The sequence below is a fragment of the Leptonotus elevatus genome, chromosome 4 (genome assembly GCF_054856555.1).
Source record: "Leptonotus elevatus isolate MCC_2025b chromosome 4, RoL_Lele_1.0, whole genome shotgun sequence".
NCBI classification, from domain to species: domain Eukaryota; kingdom Metazoa; phylum Chordata; class Actinopteri; order Syngnathiformes; family Syngnathidae; genus Leptonotus; species Leptonotus elevatus.
The window spans coordinates 18322175-18338341 of record NC_141242.1 but is presented as its reverse complement, the minus strand read 5'-3'; the positions used below and the strand labels follow the sequence as shown (position 1 = coordinate 18338341).

The 16167-nt window shown below is 40.4% G+C and overlaps 1 protein-coding gene across 5 annotated transcripts in view; it reads left to right on the top strand.

The window, feature by feature from the left end:
* Positions 1 to 1209: 1209 nt before the first annotated feature.
* Positions 1210 to 16167, top strand: part of osbpl5 (oxysterol binding protein-like 5) — a 29456-nt gene continuing 14498 nt past the window's right edge. For 2 of the 5 annotated variants that reach the window (XM_086072725.1, XM_086072723.1), the window contains exons 1-4: positions 1210 to 1449; positions 7688 to 7749; positions 13636 to 13794; positions 13944 to 14017. In XM_086072725.1, coding sequence (XP_085928851.1) covers positions 13659 to 13794; positions 13944 to 14017 — 210 coding nt within the window. In that variant the 5' untranslated portion in view covers positions 1210 to 1449; positions 7688 to 7749; positions 13636 to 13658. Of the gene's footprint in view, positions 1450 to 7687; positions 7750 to 9273; positions 9956 to 13635; positions 13795 to 13940; positions 14018 to 16167 lie in introns of those variants that run through there. The other 3 variants (XM_086072724.1, XM_086072721.1, XM_086072722.1) reach the window with 2 other exon arrangements.

The window sequence follows — 16167 nt, the reverse complement described above, 5'->3', positions numbered from 1 at the left end:
ACACGCACAAGTGGCCTAGCCATTTAAAAAATCACATGTCCATTGGAACTTGATTGAGCACAAAGGTTTTCATATTGCAGTTACAGTGTAGGTAGCAAATTGTCTTTCACTTGGAGGCCCCATGAGTAGCACATTTTTCTTTCCTTTATTTTTTATTTTTTACTATTGAGGTGCTAAAAGCGCTTTAACACTGCGTCCTCATTCATCTACTGATGGCGCAAAATCAAAAGCAACTGGACGTTCAGAATCTTGCTCAAGGACACTTTGACATAGTCATAAGGGACGAGGATCAAATCCACAACCTTCAGATTAGGAGGCGACAACCATTCTACCTCACGAGCCATGCCATCATCGTGTGATTAAGCATAAGTACAGCCAGTATACTATATGTCACGTGGTACTCCCAAGAACCACGAGTATCCTATGAGCCTGTTCCAAAAATGGTTCACCAGTGATGGGGTATTTTGATTTTTTCAGGAATTTTGAAAATGTAAACAACAAATATTTAGTGTTGCATATTGGTATTTAATTGTTTCCCAAATATTCGCTCATCATGACCATAATCAGTGTTTTCATATAAATGTTTTATTAATATTTATACTAACTAGAGCTGTCACTAACATGTTACTCCATCAATTATTTGGGTAATTGCCCTGCCCCTGTTTTGGGCAGAAATTTTTGCTGACCAATTTATGTGGTTGATTTAGCCAAGGTAGCCGATTGTTTCCCCAGTCCTAATAGTATCATACATTAATAATAACATGATTAAACTTGATTTGAGCGAATTTGTTATTTTAGAAGTCTATTAAACTGGTAGCCATATATCACATCATGGGGAGCATTTTCTGGGTTTTTAGTATCATTGTGGGGACCAGGCTTCTTTGTGGGGACATTTTGGTGGTCCCCATGAGTCCAAACCTCTTGTTGAGGGTCAAAACTTGGTTTTAGAGTTTAGGTTTGAATTGGGTTTTGGTTGGGGTTAGGGTAAGGCAGTCACTTGTGATGGTTAAGATTAGGGTAAGGGCATTATGTCAATGAGATGTCCCCACTACAAATGCTTTGAGCACTATATACTATTTACTATTTATTTACTATTTAGTGTAGCACCGTCTGTATGCTACAATAATGCTGCGCTGTAGCCAAACTGAAAACAAGATGTTATGCCCTGGCCAGACCACAGGGAGGCGCCAATGCCCCCATGCAACCGAAGTGTCGCGCGGCGGTCCAAGCAGGCTGGCAGTGAATGTAGCTTGAGTCGCCTCCAAGCTCTGGTGTCCCTCTACTCTCTCCATGTTGAAACGGAGCAACTTCTCCACAACAGAGCACTCCTCCAATTTCGCGGCGCAGCCTTGTTGCACTGTCCCCTCCTCGGTCCTTGTGGATATGACGCCGATCTGGGACGAGAGCTCGGAGGCGACCGCATGAACCCCGAAACACGGTCGACACCGAGTAAGTTTGCATTTTTTGGTGCTTCATCACGTCGGTTGAGATAACTTGCTATTTTTAGCTAACGTTACTTGTTATTTCTCGGAATTGTGCGTCCGATGGTATTATTCTCTACCGCGCGCTTGCTAGCAAATATTACACTGACAGGCAAGTATTACTCGTACATGTTGTCTTTTGCAGCGACGTTTAATTATTTCGAAGTACTTAACGGTTCGCCGTTTGGAGGAATTCGCCCACTTTTGTGTGTTGTTAAGCAGGGCACAGGCTAACGTTTCTAGCTTAGCTTTAGCGACACCAAGTCAGGCTTCGCCGCGTTAGCGAGTTAGCTGAATCTCGTTCCCAGTTTTTTTATTTTTTTATTATTTGTTTCGTTTCATACATTGCCACTCGGTGAGTGGCAACCATAAACACTAGCTGTGATGTGATGTGAACTGAACTAGCCCCTGGAAAGCAATGTACGTCTCTACCCACTGATGGCGCCTCTATGTGGGCTTATTATGGAAAATATGAAGCCCTAAAAAGGTACATGTGACTGAGCAATCCCTCGAGGTAAACATCAAGGATGAATATGAATACGATAGTCATCCTTCAACGTGATGCACGACTTGAGCTCACGATGCGGCAATGTTAAGTGAGAAAACAAGTGGTGTGCCATGGCGAGTGATTCCAAAGATCACGGAGCGGCTAGGAGACATTCAAATTGTGAAATGTGTAGGCGTTGTCATTTTCTGATTGGGGGTATTCACTGATTCTCAATAGGCAAATAAATGCCTGTCTGCGGGCTTTACCTCTCTGTTTACGTCAATGCCAGCGTCATTACAATAAGTATGGTATTTGGGTCTTTATGGAATAACGTCGACTTTCTTTACTAGAATTTGTGTAACATCCGCCATGTTCACAATATGATCAGATTATTTTGACACCCATCATCATAGTGGTTTCTTTGAAATCCTCACAAAAAGAAACATGCTTTACTAAACGTGTCGCCCAGCTCGCTCTGACTCTCCCATCTGCGTTGACATAGATAAGAAACTCGTCATCATAGAGAATGTGGGACTAAGCGTGAAATGAGAATAACCACTCGCAATGCATTGTGGTTTATATCAACCGATTGACTGGCCATTGATGTACACTACTTAACAAAGTGCACTGTGGGTAATTTTGAGTGCACTACCTTTTTTGGGACACGCCTACAAAATGGCCTGACCCCTTAGTAGGGTACTATATGGGGAACAGTGTGCACATTCTGACACAGCCTTTTAACTTCCACAGTATGTCCACAAGCGCACACAAGATTTTTTCAAAACAAATTTTTTTTAATAATAATAAGAAATGCATGGAAACAGGCTATCAGGATGAGTGCATCGTAACGGAGCATGGAGGAAAAACAGAAAATAAATGCAAAATAAATAAGATAAGCAACAATTTATTTAACAAATACAACTTTCCATAATAAAATGTCAGGCACATGTAATTACAGGGTTTTAGGACCTGGGGGAAGACCGCAGGCGTTCACTGCCCTGACGTGTTCTCCTTCCACTGCTGCTCATATCACTTGTGCACAAACAATTGGCATCCCTTGTGTCTGGAGCCAACACACACTTGAAGTAACCAAAAAATCGCAGAATAGAGACTGAGCACCACTTCCTATTCACTTTTTAAAGACCTCACCTTGGCCCTAAAACCCCCTGCAATCTTCACCCAGCTCCGAAAACCTTCCCTCTACACATACAACACAATATGAATTAAGCAGAAAAATAAACCCTTTTTTATCTATCTCGGGGGGCGGCCATGTTGCCACAATGCCGCTTGTTGTCGACTCAAAATGACATCACAGGATATCCAGGAGGATCACTGGTAAAGAAGAGTCAAGTTAAGCAAAATGCATGACAGATGGAAGAAGTTGAAAGCATTCTTCAGTGGTTAATCCTGGAAACAGTGCTCGAGTCGAGAAACTCGTGCAGAGATGATTACAGAATCATTGTTGATGATTAGGGATGGGTATCGTTAAAATTTTATCGATATTGCTACTCCTAACGATGCTGCGTATCGATCCGGTGCCTTAACAGTAGTGTTGTCATGATACCAAAAGTTTGGCTTTGATACTATACCTGCATAAAATACCTCAATACCGGTACTGAAACGGTACCTCGACAATAACCTAAAACATCAGTTAAAGCAGCGAAATTAAAACTTGACAAAAGAACAAATTATTTATATTTTTTATTCATTCAAACTATTAGGATGTATACATGTTAATATATGTAATACAGTTTTTTGTATGTACTGTATGAGCTTTCACATTGCATGCCATATTCTTGAAGTACTGCCCCCCCCCAATTCCGTCATTCCAAGTGGGTACCGTCAATGCTCTGTCAATTGCCATTCGTCAGCAAAATGAGACGTCCGCCTGTCATTGACGGATTGACAATTATATTGATGGATTGACGATTACATTGACGGACGAAAATCCCATACCGGCAATGCTTAGTTTGTCAATTTTTCGATTTCCAATGGATGCATTCAAACTAATGTTTTTAACAGTTTATATTTAAACAAGTACTTTAAACACACTGTTGAGATTTCTGAAAAAGCTATGGACCACAAGTCAGACAAATTGAACAGGGCTCATTACTTTTTGACTGCCCCTCATAGTATAGTTTTGTCCACAGCGGCTGCACACCGAATTTGGTGTCCAATTCTTTTACCGATTTGCACAAAGGCATGGGGTCATATCATATCGATTTTGGCAATGAAAAAGGGACAATAATTCATTTACAGATGACTCCAAATCCTGTTGATACAACTTGAAATTAATGCCAGTTTCATTTTTCTGAGTAAAAAATAGATGTAGCGATCTTATTACAAAAAAATGGACCGTCGTGACAACATAGGTTCGTTAATTACATATCTGCCATGATTTCACCCACTCATTTTGTTAGGCGGTAAAGGTTTAATGATTGTTGGTGTAAGTGTAATAATCTGCTATTGAATGACAGTGTAATGGCACCCTGCAAAAGTAGAATGCCATTCTGGTTAGTAATTCTGACAGGCCAAAGGAAGTAGGTCAAACGATCAATAAAAACCCACTCTGCTTATGTCTGTTACTTTATACACTAAACATCTGATGTGCTTTTGATCATTAAATCCTCCAGTAAAAAAAAATAAATAAATCCATCATAGCTTTAATAATGATTGACATTTCCTGGTGTTGATCTGTTAACGCAAACGTCTGCTCATGACGTGTGATGCTGTACCTTGCTCAGGCGGGGATACTTAATGGTGTTGCTCACTAAGCCTATCAACTAGAACTCCGGCTTTGCTCGGCCGTTGGATGATAAATGAGGGGAGTGTGATGGAGGAGAATGATGGCTAGTGAGAATTCGAAGAGCTATTTGAGTCACGTTCCGTGGGTGATTTCTGCTGTATTTTAATCACTGCTCGCTCGAGCAGCAAGGCACAACAGATGTCCCAGCTCCCATGCTGTGCAGTGGTAAATACTTAAAAGACGCCATTTTCAACCAGACACTGTAGCGCTAACCTCTACACCCTTGTCCCTGCTCTGAAACCAGCTGGGACTTGTGTTTCTTGCACTCTGTCACCCCCAGCATTACTATATCAATCGACATACACTTTAGGCATGCAAAGGAAACCTTAAAAGAACACACCACTAGTAACTCATTTTCCAGTATTGGATTAGGCATTAATTTGTGTATAAAGAATAAAAGTGTAAATATCTCTGGCAGAATTTTCTTTTACAACGATTAACTAATTTGCTCCCCAAAACGTATAAATATGTTATATTTTAAACTTTTGAGTGTCCCAAAGACGTAGTTATACGTTTTTTTTGTTTTATATTGCTAGAGCATACAGAAGGCTTTGATGCAGCCTCTCAACTGTAAAGAACGGTTAAAGAAATTGTAGTTATTACACAAACAGCCAGCATGTGACAGAGCAAAAGAGATCTAGGGGCCATGTTGAAAAAAAGCTCATTACCCACATTTCTAAATAGATTTGTGAATAATGATGTATATTCCAATGCTAATTGCTGCAAAACGGAAACAGATGAAAGGAGAGACTAATCTTTCTTTTGGTAGATGTTTTTATAGCAATAGAATACAACGTTCTGTGGGCCTTGCAAAATAAGTCAAAATCCAGTAAAACAGTCGGGAGCGAAGGGGATTGCTTCTGTGAAAATGGCAGGGAGGGAATGAGTTGAGTATCAAAATAAAAACCGTGAGCAACGCCATTATCCTGATCACGTGACCGTGATTGTAATAGCGTCTTAAAAGTCACTTACAGATAATGCTTTAACAATAGTCCATGAGTAAATGGTTGGAGCTGCCTGTCTTAGTTATAATGGGCTCAATAACTTCCCGTCCACTGTGTGCATCTACAAAAAAAGCTCCATGTAGGAACATGGACAGTGGCGCAAATATGGTTCCAGCGGAGCTTCGGGGCAAACATTTTCAGTCTACCTATTTTTAAAGTCGACTTTTTTACCACACTGTAAATTATTCACACTGACATTCAAACAACAAATGTAGAGTGTTCAATCAACCTACCATACATGTTTTTGGAACCAGAGAACCTAGAAAACCCCCACACAGGCACGGGGAGAGCGTGCAAACTCGTTTTCAGATCAATTAAAACAGTATTTTCCACATTAGACGGAACAAAGAGAATTAATGTTTCATCAGGATTTCCTGTGCACAGGCAAACTCTAAATGCAATTTTGCTGTCGCTTTATTTTTCAAAACATTCTTAAAAATTTTGTTTTAAGCCACATTCACAGGTCGTACTAAGATGTAATGCTATTTATTTTGTTCCCATGTCACAGAATGTTCAGTTGCTTCGAACTAAGACGGCAACACAATTCGTTAGAGTAACAAATCAGCATCTTGGAAATATGGTTGCAGACTACCAGTCTGCATTACGCTTCTGCGTCGTTTGGTTCAGTGAAAAAAGGCAACATTGGACTCACTCAACCTCCACCCAACTGTGTGTTTAGTAGGGATGCACCAAAATGAAAACTTTTGACCGGAAATGAGAAATGCTTGGCCGAAAACCAAAACGTTGGGAAAAAAATGTCATTTTTTTGTTATCATCGCGTTAATTAAAATTATAATATTATTATAAAATATTTAGGCCTCTTTAGCACTGGCATTTGAACAAAGCACAATATAAGTCCACACCACAGACATGTTGGCGAATGTTACATTAAACACCAAACGCGGGGTGAGCAACTGAGAATTTTAATGTACAGTAGTTCGCACCGGCGGGCACGGATGCGTGCGGTGCAGATGGCGCATTTGTAGGCTATTTGGAGCGGGACACGGTGCGGCGCACTTAAAATTGGCACAGTCACATATTCACCAACGTTAAAAAATAATTACATTTCTTCGCACCAGCCAGTCGGCTTTGGGAACGGACTGCAATGTCACAAACGGCGTCATGTACATGTTTATAGTCACAGTGGTAAGTGTTGACTTGTTTAAAACTGTTGATAGCAATAGTGCTAACATTAGCTAAAGTATTTAGCACAGCCACCAGAATGCTAGTGTAAAAGTGGAAGCGTTCAAGGAGCTCTCATCTCAGAAAAAAAGGAAGGCTCCGCAGGAGAAACAGCGGCTCACCTGTAGTGCAGTACTCGGCAGCGCTCTCTTTTTTGACATAGTTTACCAAGCGACGCCCCTCTCCTTCTCAAACACATGCTTCCTTGCAGCGTTATTTTGTTGTGCTTGCGTCACCACAACATCCTCTTTTGGCCGAATTCTTTCGGTTTGAATTTTATTTTGGCCGAAATAAATGCATATCTTTGCCATTTTTGACCGAAAATTTTCGGTGGCCGAATATTCGGTGCATCACTAGTGTTTAGTGAAACTAAAAATGTGATAAGTACACATTTGTGTTCTGTTGGTTGCTAATGAGGTAACATACTTTGAATAGCGTTGCTGTCAGTTGAACTGTTATCGTCAATAAACTGGGTGAGTCAACAGTTATTACGGAAATTCTTTATTTGCAGCTCTACAGTCAGTAGTTGACTACCAGTGGTGTGTGTACAGTTGGCAAATACGGTAGTCCCAGAAATGCACCCTCTTAAGACTGAGGCTGGAGGCAGGAGGGTTGAGTCTCCACCCATCTTAGCAAGAAGCATTGAAAGGAGGAACCAAGGATGTAATGCTCTTAGGACTTTGTGTGTCTAAGTGACGGCTTTTTTTGTATTTGTGCATCCCTACAGGTAAGACAAGCGGCTTTGACAAAGGCCTCTGGATGTGGTGTGAACTGCAACTCAGGTGAAAGGTAAGATGAGCATTCCGCTACTTGACCTACCATTATCATACCTTAATAATGAATGAGCTTGGCTCAAATAGCATTATTTTTTTATTTAGCCTCTATTGAAATTACTGCTACTCTCTCCGTTCAGGTTAGACTTTCTATTTTGAATTGTAATTTTATGCTTACAAGGCATTTGCTGACTAAAGCTAATTTATCACTGCATTGTTTTACTTGCATGTCTGTAATCTCTGCATTTAAAAGTAAAAATATTTTTTGCTGAATTGATACAGCGTTGAGATTAGTTTGAAGTGAACTAAGAACTTTTTTTTGGGGGGGCGGGGACCAGAAGGTAGGAAATGTTTGGTTTTGCTCAAGGATGAATTTCTATAGATAGACGTATGAGAGAGGTTTGTCAAAGATGGAGATGAGGTTGACTGAGAGAACGTGTTCATCTTGCATATGGTTAGAAAGTGTAATGACTAGGTACTGTTCTTTTTCAACCCTCTCTCTTTAGAAGAGTGTGTATTTTGGTGACTTCTGACAGGATAATTGTACAGTGCCCTCTCTATATTTATGTTACTCGTATAAAGTGTACAGGAGTGTTGTCTGACTGTTATTTGAGGAATATGGCACCTTCCTTTTAATAGTTTTTGTGTTGGTAGCCAAATGTTAATGGTAGTTCATTACATGTTAATTGAGGTACAGTATACCTATTTTCAAGCGAACATTTATAGTTCCAACATTTTTACTGAAAACATGTTAACTTCACATTGCGGGGTGGAAGAAGTGTAGAACTGTATCTAAAACGTTGACCCGTTACCATTCGTGTCAAAGTAAACTTGAAGCTGTTCTTGAACCATTTGGATTATCAGCATAATTTTTGTCTCTTTTTAAAGATAACACTTTGATTTTTTTCTCCCCAACCGTCAAAATCTGTTTAAGTGCTACTGGCACTGAGTAGTTGAAGTTTGAATACAAAAAAAAAGAAAAGAAAAATGTTATGTTCGTCTAATTATTTTTCACAAAATCTGCCTTGAAAATGAATGTAGAATGTTGTGCTGGACTGAAAAACACTACAATATGAAAGCTTGAGGTCTTCCCTAATTCCAGTTCAAGTTTGACAATAATACTACAGAAAATTTTACACAGGATTTTCTAAAACATGGGTTTAGGTGAACAAAAAACTACGCCATTTGGGTGACCCTTGAAAGCTTAAGGTCAAGTCTAATAAAAATTAATTTGAATTTGTCACCTATTACATTTTTAAACGTAGTTGAGAGACTTTATCCACATTTAGACATCGTTTTGACATGAATTCAAAGCAAGGGATCAAAGAGATATGCGCCTTTATGACGCACCGTTGACCGATGTTTTCTCTCACATGATGTATGCGCAAACTGGCTTTTAAGAAAAAACAAAAAATCTAGCAAGAATTTGACGTATTCAGAATCTCATTGGCTGTTCAATATGTCAATCACCATGGAATCGCTGTGACGAGTTTATGCATCGCACAAGAGAGGACCTTTTACGCGCATCGTCTTTGGACATGATAGACAAAGGAAGGCTAGGGGATTGGACCACATAAGGTGTCAATTACTTCCCACGTGGTTACTTTGCTTTTTTTTTTTGCTCGTAGATCAGTTGCAAAGGCTAGTCCATGAGTGCTAACTCAAACGAGCATAAGAATGGGTGAATCTTGTGCATATTTGGCAGGTTGCAGCAACCAAAAACGTGGCTTTGTGACATTGGAGGGCTAAAGGCGGAGGGTGTTTGTTTTCAAATTGTGAGTTACTATGGCAACCAGCCACGTCGATGTTTTGAGGATCTGATTGGCTTTTCAAAACGTTCATCACCAAAAACTTTCGCTATGACTGGCTCAAGCAGCGACGGGAGGTGTGTTATTTGACGCCATTGGGTTGCGTGGATCTTGACCGATAAAACTTCTTTCTATTGGACCAAACAAGGTGTCATTCAGAAGCCAACCCTTAAGAGTTTGTTGACGAAGTCTTCCGAGGCTAATTTGTACAGGCAATGTGGAGCGACAATCCATCCTGGGTCGATGTCAGGCGTATTTTGGAACTTGCAGCACTAAATAACGTGGCTATATGGATGTAAAGTGTCGGTGTAGGCAAACAATTTTCCCGGAATACTTTCATTGGACTCTTTTCAAAGTAATTGGACCACTTTCGACCAAGTTGGACATCTGGTTGGGAATTGGTGGCTATACAGGGTAAGTTGCATCTTTTCTTGCATTTACAATTGTCTGACTTAAGTGCTCACTGAGCCTGCAGATATGATTTCATAATGAAATGTTGGGCATTATTCAAATCTGAAAGAAGCCATCTTTCAAACGGTGTACAGCATGAAGAGCAAGCATGCTGGATAGTGAGTGAGAGACACCCGTGGGCCGTCGGAATGATAACCTTGTGCCTTCTTTGTAGTGCTGTCACTCAAACATTTTTAGAATCGATTAATCTATTGATCATTAATATTAATTGATTAATCGACTAATCACATTTTAATTTTGCATTAAAGTGTATTACAGAAGCGTTTTTTCCCCGGGTTATTGTTGTCGATTAATTTGATAATCGATTACTTGTCAATTAATCGATTCATTTTGGCAGTGATAACACAAGCAACATTTTCCTGTAGTTGCAGATCAGACCCGTGCAATCGTCAGGAGGAATTTTGGAACATTCCTCTCACAAAACTGTTTCAGTTCAGCATTTTCTTGGGAATGCTCTCATTAAGTCATGCCACAGCGTCTCAATCAGGTTTAGGTCAGTACTCTGAGTAGGCCATTCCCTAAGGTGTATTTTTCTTAATTTAATTTAATTTGTTGATTAACTTCTGTCGTTTGGGCCACTGTCCCCGTATGCCCTTTTGTTTAACTTTAATTGGCAGACTATTGGTCTTGAGTTTTCTTGTAAAATGCCTTGATAAACTTTGGAATTAATTTGTCCATCAACAATAGAAATTTGTCAAGGCCCCCTGAGGAGACAAAGCAGTTCCAGTAGTGATGTGGAACATTCAGGTATAAATAGCAGTGGAGTGATCCATCGCAGGGTTTCCCCCAACGTTTTATTAGCCTGGTGGCCAGCCAGGCTTCTCTTGAACCCCAAGGACATGATAAAAATGCCACAAACATAATGTTAATGGCAGTAACTGGTTAAATGATTTTGTTTATTAATGAAAGTAAGACGCGTTATAATTTGTTAAATAATGAAAATATTTTCAGAATTCTAATTATTTCATAATTGTATATATATATATATATATATATGTATTATGTCATGTCAGTTTTCCGACAACAGAAACAGCTGGAAACTTGGGTGGGGTTAAATGGAACTGTCTTAAAATGGTTCAGGTCCTACTTGGAGGAAAGGAGTTACTTTGTGACCATTGGAAATTTTGAATCTGATCGAATGGCCATGACATGTGGGGTCCCTCAAGGTTCAGTCCTTGGACCCCTGTTGTTCAGTCTATATATGTTACCTTTTGGTCAAATGCTTCAGTCATAGTTGTGCAGATGACACACAACTGTATTGATCAATGTCCCCAAATGACAGCAGTTCAATTAACGTATTGTGTCACTCACTAGAGCAAATTAACAACTGGATGAACCAACATTTCCTTCAGTTGAACGAAAACAAAACAGAGTTTATTTTTTTGGGCAGTAAAAAAAAAGAATTGCTGTCAGAAAACACCTTAAGTCACTGTCTTTAGAAACAAAAGACCAAGTTCGAAATTTTGGGGCGCTAATAGACTCAGACCTGACTTTCAGCAATTATATCAAATCAATTACTAAAACAGCCTTTAATCAGCTGAAAAACATATCCAGACTGAAGGACTGTATGTTCCAAGCAGACCAAGAGAAGCTTATCTGTGCTTTTATCTCCAGCAGACTCGATTACTGTAATGGTCTTCTGACTGGACTCTCTCAAAAGAACATCAGACAATTGCAGCTCATTCAGAACACTGCAGCTCGAGGTCTGACCAAAACAAAGACATCAGAAGTGACATATCACTCCAGTCCTTACGGCTTTACACTGGCTCCCAGTCAGCTGGTCTATAAATAGCGGAATGGTTTGGATCCTGAATATATTCAAGAAATGCTGATTGAATACAAACCCAGCAGGGCTCTGAGATCTACAGACTTGGGCCAACTAGTGGATCCCAGAGTTTGAAGTAAACATGGTGAAGCTGCATTTAGCTGTTATGCTGCACACAAATGGAATAAGTTGTCAACGGAAGTGAAGTCAGCCCCGAGTGTAAATGCTTTTAAATCCAGATTGAAAACTATGCTTTTTTCACATACCTTTGTTTAAGGTATTTTCTCTTTTATTATTATTATTTTTGTAAACTTCCTTACGCTAAATGTTTTTAAAGTTTACTGTCTAATGTTTTAACAATGTATGTTATTTTAGTAAATTGTGTAACCTACTTTTGTTTTCTTGCTCTGTTAACTACTGTCTGTCGATGCTTATTTCCTTGTGTAAAGCACTTTGAGTTGCCTTGTGTATAAAATGTGCTATACAAATAAACGTGCCATGCCTTAATAGAGATGGATCAAATGATGATAAAAGGTATGTTGTCTTGGGAAGGTAGCTAACCACATAGCTTGACGTGAGTCGGACATTTAAAAGACAATAAACAAGCTTGAAATAAATTAAACATGACAAAACACTATTTAAACACAAAACATACTTACCCCATGGGAGAAGAGCCATGGTTAACGTCCTGGAAATAATGTCCAAAAATGTATCAATGTGAACAAAAGGCAAGTGTGGCTATTGTTTACAAGTACAGTAGCTCTCTATATACACAGTTGTTATTGCGTGAACGCAACTCCTGTGCGTAAACCCCCGGGATCTTGTTGTCTCGCGGGTGCAGAATTCCGGACACGTACAGCTCACGCACTGCACTTAGTGGGAATTACATCCGTACGGACACCGTCCCTTCAAGGGAAGGGTCGGTATGAGAAAGGAAAAGGGGTTATTTGCTATGTGAATGGTCATCTTTTGTGTGGAGAGTAATGAGATAGGACTTGCCGTCTAGTCTACTCATCTTATCGTTTACCTCATCTCTACAACAATAACGAGTCACGACTCACATACATTATCCATGGCTTCTTTCCCACCCTTACTTACCTAACCTTCATCGGCTCTTTCCTTAGAGATGCCATTCACGTTACATACAGAAAATATAGTGCTTCCCCTTATGCCTGGATAGTTCTGTTTGCTTTCCATGCAGGCTACCCTCAACTACTAATGCACTGCAGCAATAAAATGCTATTTATAGACCTTTACAAAAAAATCTCCTGTTTTGGAAAAATAGTCATACCTTTTCAGTTTCCCATATTCCTCACTGACTTAAAAAATAGCAGAAAGCAGGATGTCGAAAAATAACAGGATATAATGCAAGATAAGAAATAAAAGACGATGGAGGAATGAGTCAAGAAGAAGAGTAGAATATGGAGGAATGAGGTGGAGAAGGGTTTTGAAGTGCACAACTGTATATGTAATATGTGTACAGTATGTGTTGTATTTGAGTACGCGGTCAGAAAAATGTCCTACATTTGTACCTTTTTAAGCATCCAATGGCTTGTCACTGATGCAGTACCCTTAATAGAATTGGGGGGGGGGGGGGCGTTTGGAACACACTCCGTCTTCATTCACAGACAATGTCTGAACGGCTCGTCACTACCAATCTTTGTGTCATGTAGTGTGAGTTTTTGTTGGTACACCAAAGGTTTAGGGGGCAGACAGATGCAACAAGAGGAATGAGTTTGAGAGATCAGTATGTGTGTTAAAAAAAAATCTAATAGTTCTTGCATGCAAAAATATTGTGATAACTACGTATTTTATTCACATTTTCCTCCGCCGTGCCATTTTTATCTGTCCTTTTCAGAGAGGGGTGAGCTAATTGTTAGGATGAAGGAGGAGAGTTTGTACCACCGTAGGTTGTCTTTATGTCCAAACGCCACTTCCCCACCCAAGATTGACACCCGCACTCTCACAAGAAACCTTTCTTATGGAGGAGACAACGACCTCTACAACATCAGCTCGGGTAAGAAGCCGCATACAAATGAACAGGCCTGAGCAACTGTTCATTAGCCATGTTTGGATCCGTCATGCTTTTACAGTCTTGTCAGCTGACTGGCTCCTGCAGTTCATGTGTGTGTGTGCGTGTGACTGTTTGTTGTTGGTTCCCAGCAGGCAGTGAGACAGACAGGCACGATAGCTCCATGATGACTAATGAACTTAGTCCTGCCCAGTCACCAGGCAGCAAGGTAAGAACTAGTCTTAATTTTATTCGCCATTTTTAAATTTAGTCTCAGTTTTACTCAGTCAACCTCATCCTGTTTTTTATTTAGTGCATTTTTAGTCGACTATAAATCTAGCATTGTAGCCTTTATTTTAGTCCAAGAAAACATTTTATTTGTCTAGTGTTAGTCAACAAAAACTGCCAACGTTTTAGTCTGGTTTTAATCAGGACAATCATTTTACCCCTGTATATCTAAAACTATTTCACATAAAATTTTCTCTCAAGTCTTTCATGAAAAAAAACTTCACACACAATTACAACGGCTACTATGGCGGCATGCTACAAGCTAGTAATTTAGCCAGCATTAGTTAGCGGTCGGATTAACATTAGTGTTGGAACGTTATAGCCATGGATTAAGTTATAACTATAATTTACTTGTTTTTTTTAAAAAAAATACACTTTTCACTGTGAATCCACCTCCTTTCTGCCCCATGTGTTTGTGCATGTTGCACTCGCTAGCTGCAGATTTGAAAAGGGTGTGTGTCACAGACGTGACCGATTAGCAGATTTGACAAAATCATCATTTCCCTCTCATTTTGTTCATGAACTAAAATGTTCATAGATTTTAGTCCAGTTTTTATGAAGTGAAGTAGATTTTTGTCTTGTCTTCATTAGTCGACGAAATTGCATACTGATTTATTCCCAGTTATTGTTTATTAATGAGAGTTTTAGTCTAATCTAGTCTAGTCAGGTTTTAGTTCGGTGAAAAATGTGTGTTGAAGAAATTATTTTTGTTTAGTTTTTGTTGATGAAACTAACACTAGTAAGCAGCATATTACTGTGGTGGAAAAAAATGGAATTGTTTTTGTCAGGGCCAGGTGAATTCATTGTAACCTAGACCTTTTAGACCTCGTGCTGCCTCTTTTGCTGCTGTGCTATTTTCTATTTGTATCAATTTGTTTGAATTTGTTGCAAATATCAATTAGGATTGGTCAATACCACCCCTTGTGGCGATTTCTGCCACCTGATCAATGCCATGATACCCGATCGATATCCTGTCCCGCACATACATACATACATTCCTCCGCCCGCCTAGCAGGGTCCACCATCTTTTCCAAGGTGGACCCTGTTGCTCACGTACCATCAGGTACCAGTAGTCCGGTCCGCCTGCCAGATGTGCCGAAGAGAACGTTCATTACACCCTTTAGCCTTTTCAAATTCTTAAATGCCTTTTTGCCCTCATGGGTTTCAGTGACTTATGGACTGCCGTTTTTATTATTTTTTATTATTTTTTTGTGTCTACTTGTGTGACATCCTGGTTGCCAGCGCAGGTGGATAAGAGCACTTGACACCTCCGCCTCCTGTTCCAGCTGTTCTGGGGTGAAGGTCACAAAGATGATGTGAACTGGTCCCTGGGGATGGATGAATCTTTCGAGTCAGCCAAGGTTGCGTTGGCCACCGATGCTCTGCTGGCACACCCGTCTAACAACCATCGGTTACCCCCACAACAGACGCGTCAGACTACGCTGTGGGAGCAGTGGGTGGGCGGGGCCTGGCAACTATCGGCCGTCTTCAGCAGGCAGCTCTTTGACAATGTGAGGAAGTACAGCACTTTTGACAGGGACCTCCTGGGCCTTTTCCTCGCCACCCAACACCTCAGGTTCCTCTTAGTCTTAATTACGCTGCCATGGCCGCCGTCTCTGAAATTAAAGCTTACCATCCAGCCCTCACTTGACTGCGTCTGGAGGACGTCATGTTTGGTAAAGCAAACACCACACTCCTCCGTGATGTTTCCACAGGCCAACTGCGCCCCATGGTGCCAGCGGCTGTCGGCAGTGGGTTTTTGACACCATCCATGGCCTTTCTCACCTAGGTGCGAAGGTTTCCACTGAGCTGATGGTGGCCAAGTTCATCTGACCTCTTCTCAGGAGAGATGTCAGGATGTGGGCTGGCTCCTCCTGCATTGCATGCCAGCGTGCCAAGGTTCAACGTCATACCAGGGCCTTGCTGGTACTGTCTAGTGCCGGAGAGACATTTTGAGAGGGCGTTAGACAAATTCCTGGGTTCAGAGGAAGTGTCTTGATAGCCATGAAAGGGTTGAAAAGGAGTGGCTGACTGACTGATGTGAAAACTATCAGTTTTGTTGTGGAGAGTAAAGTGACGTGACGCGCCTTT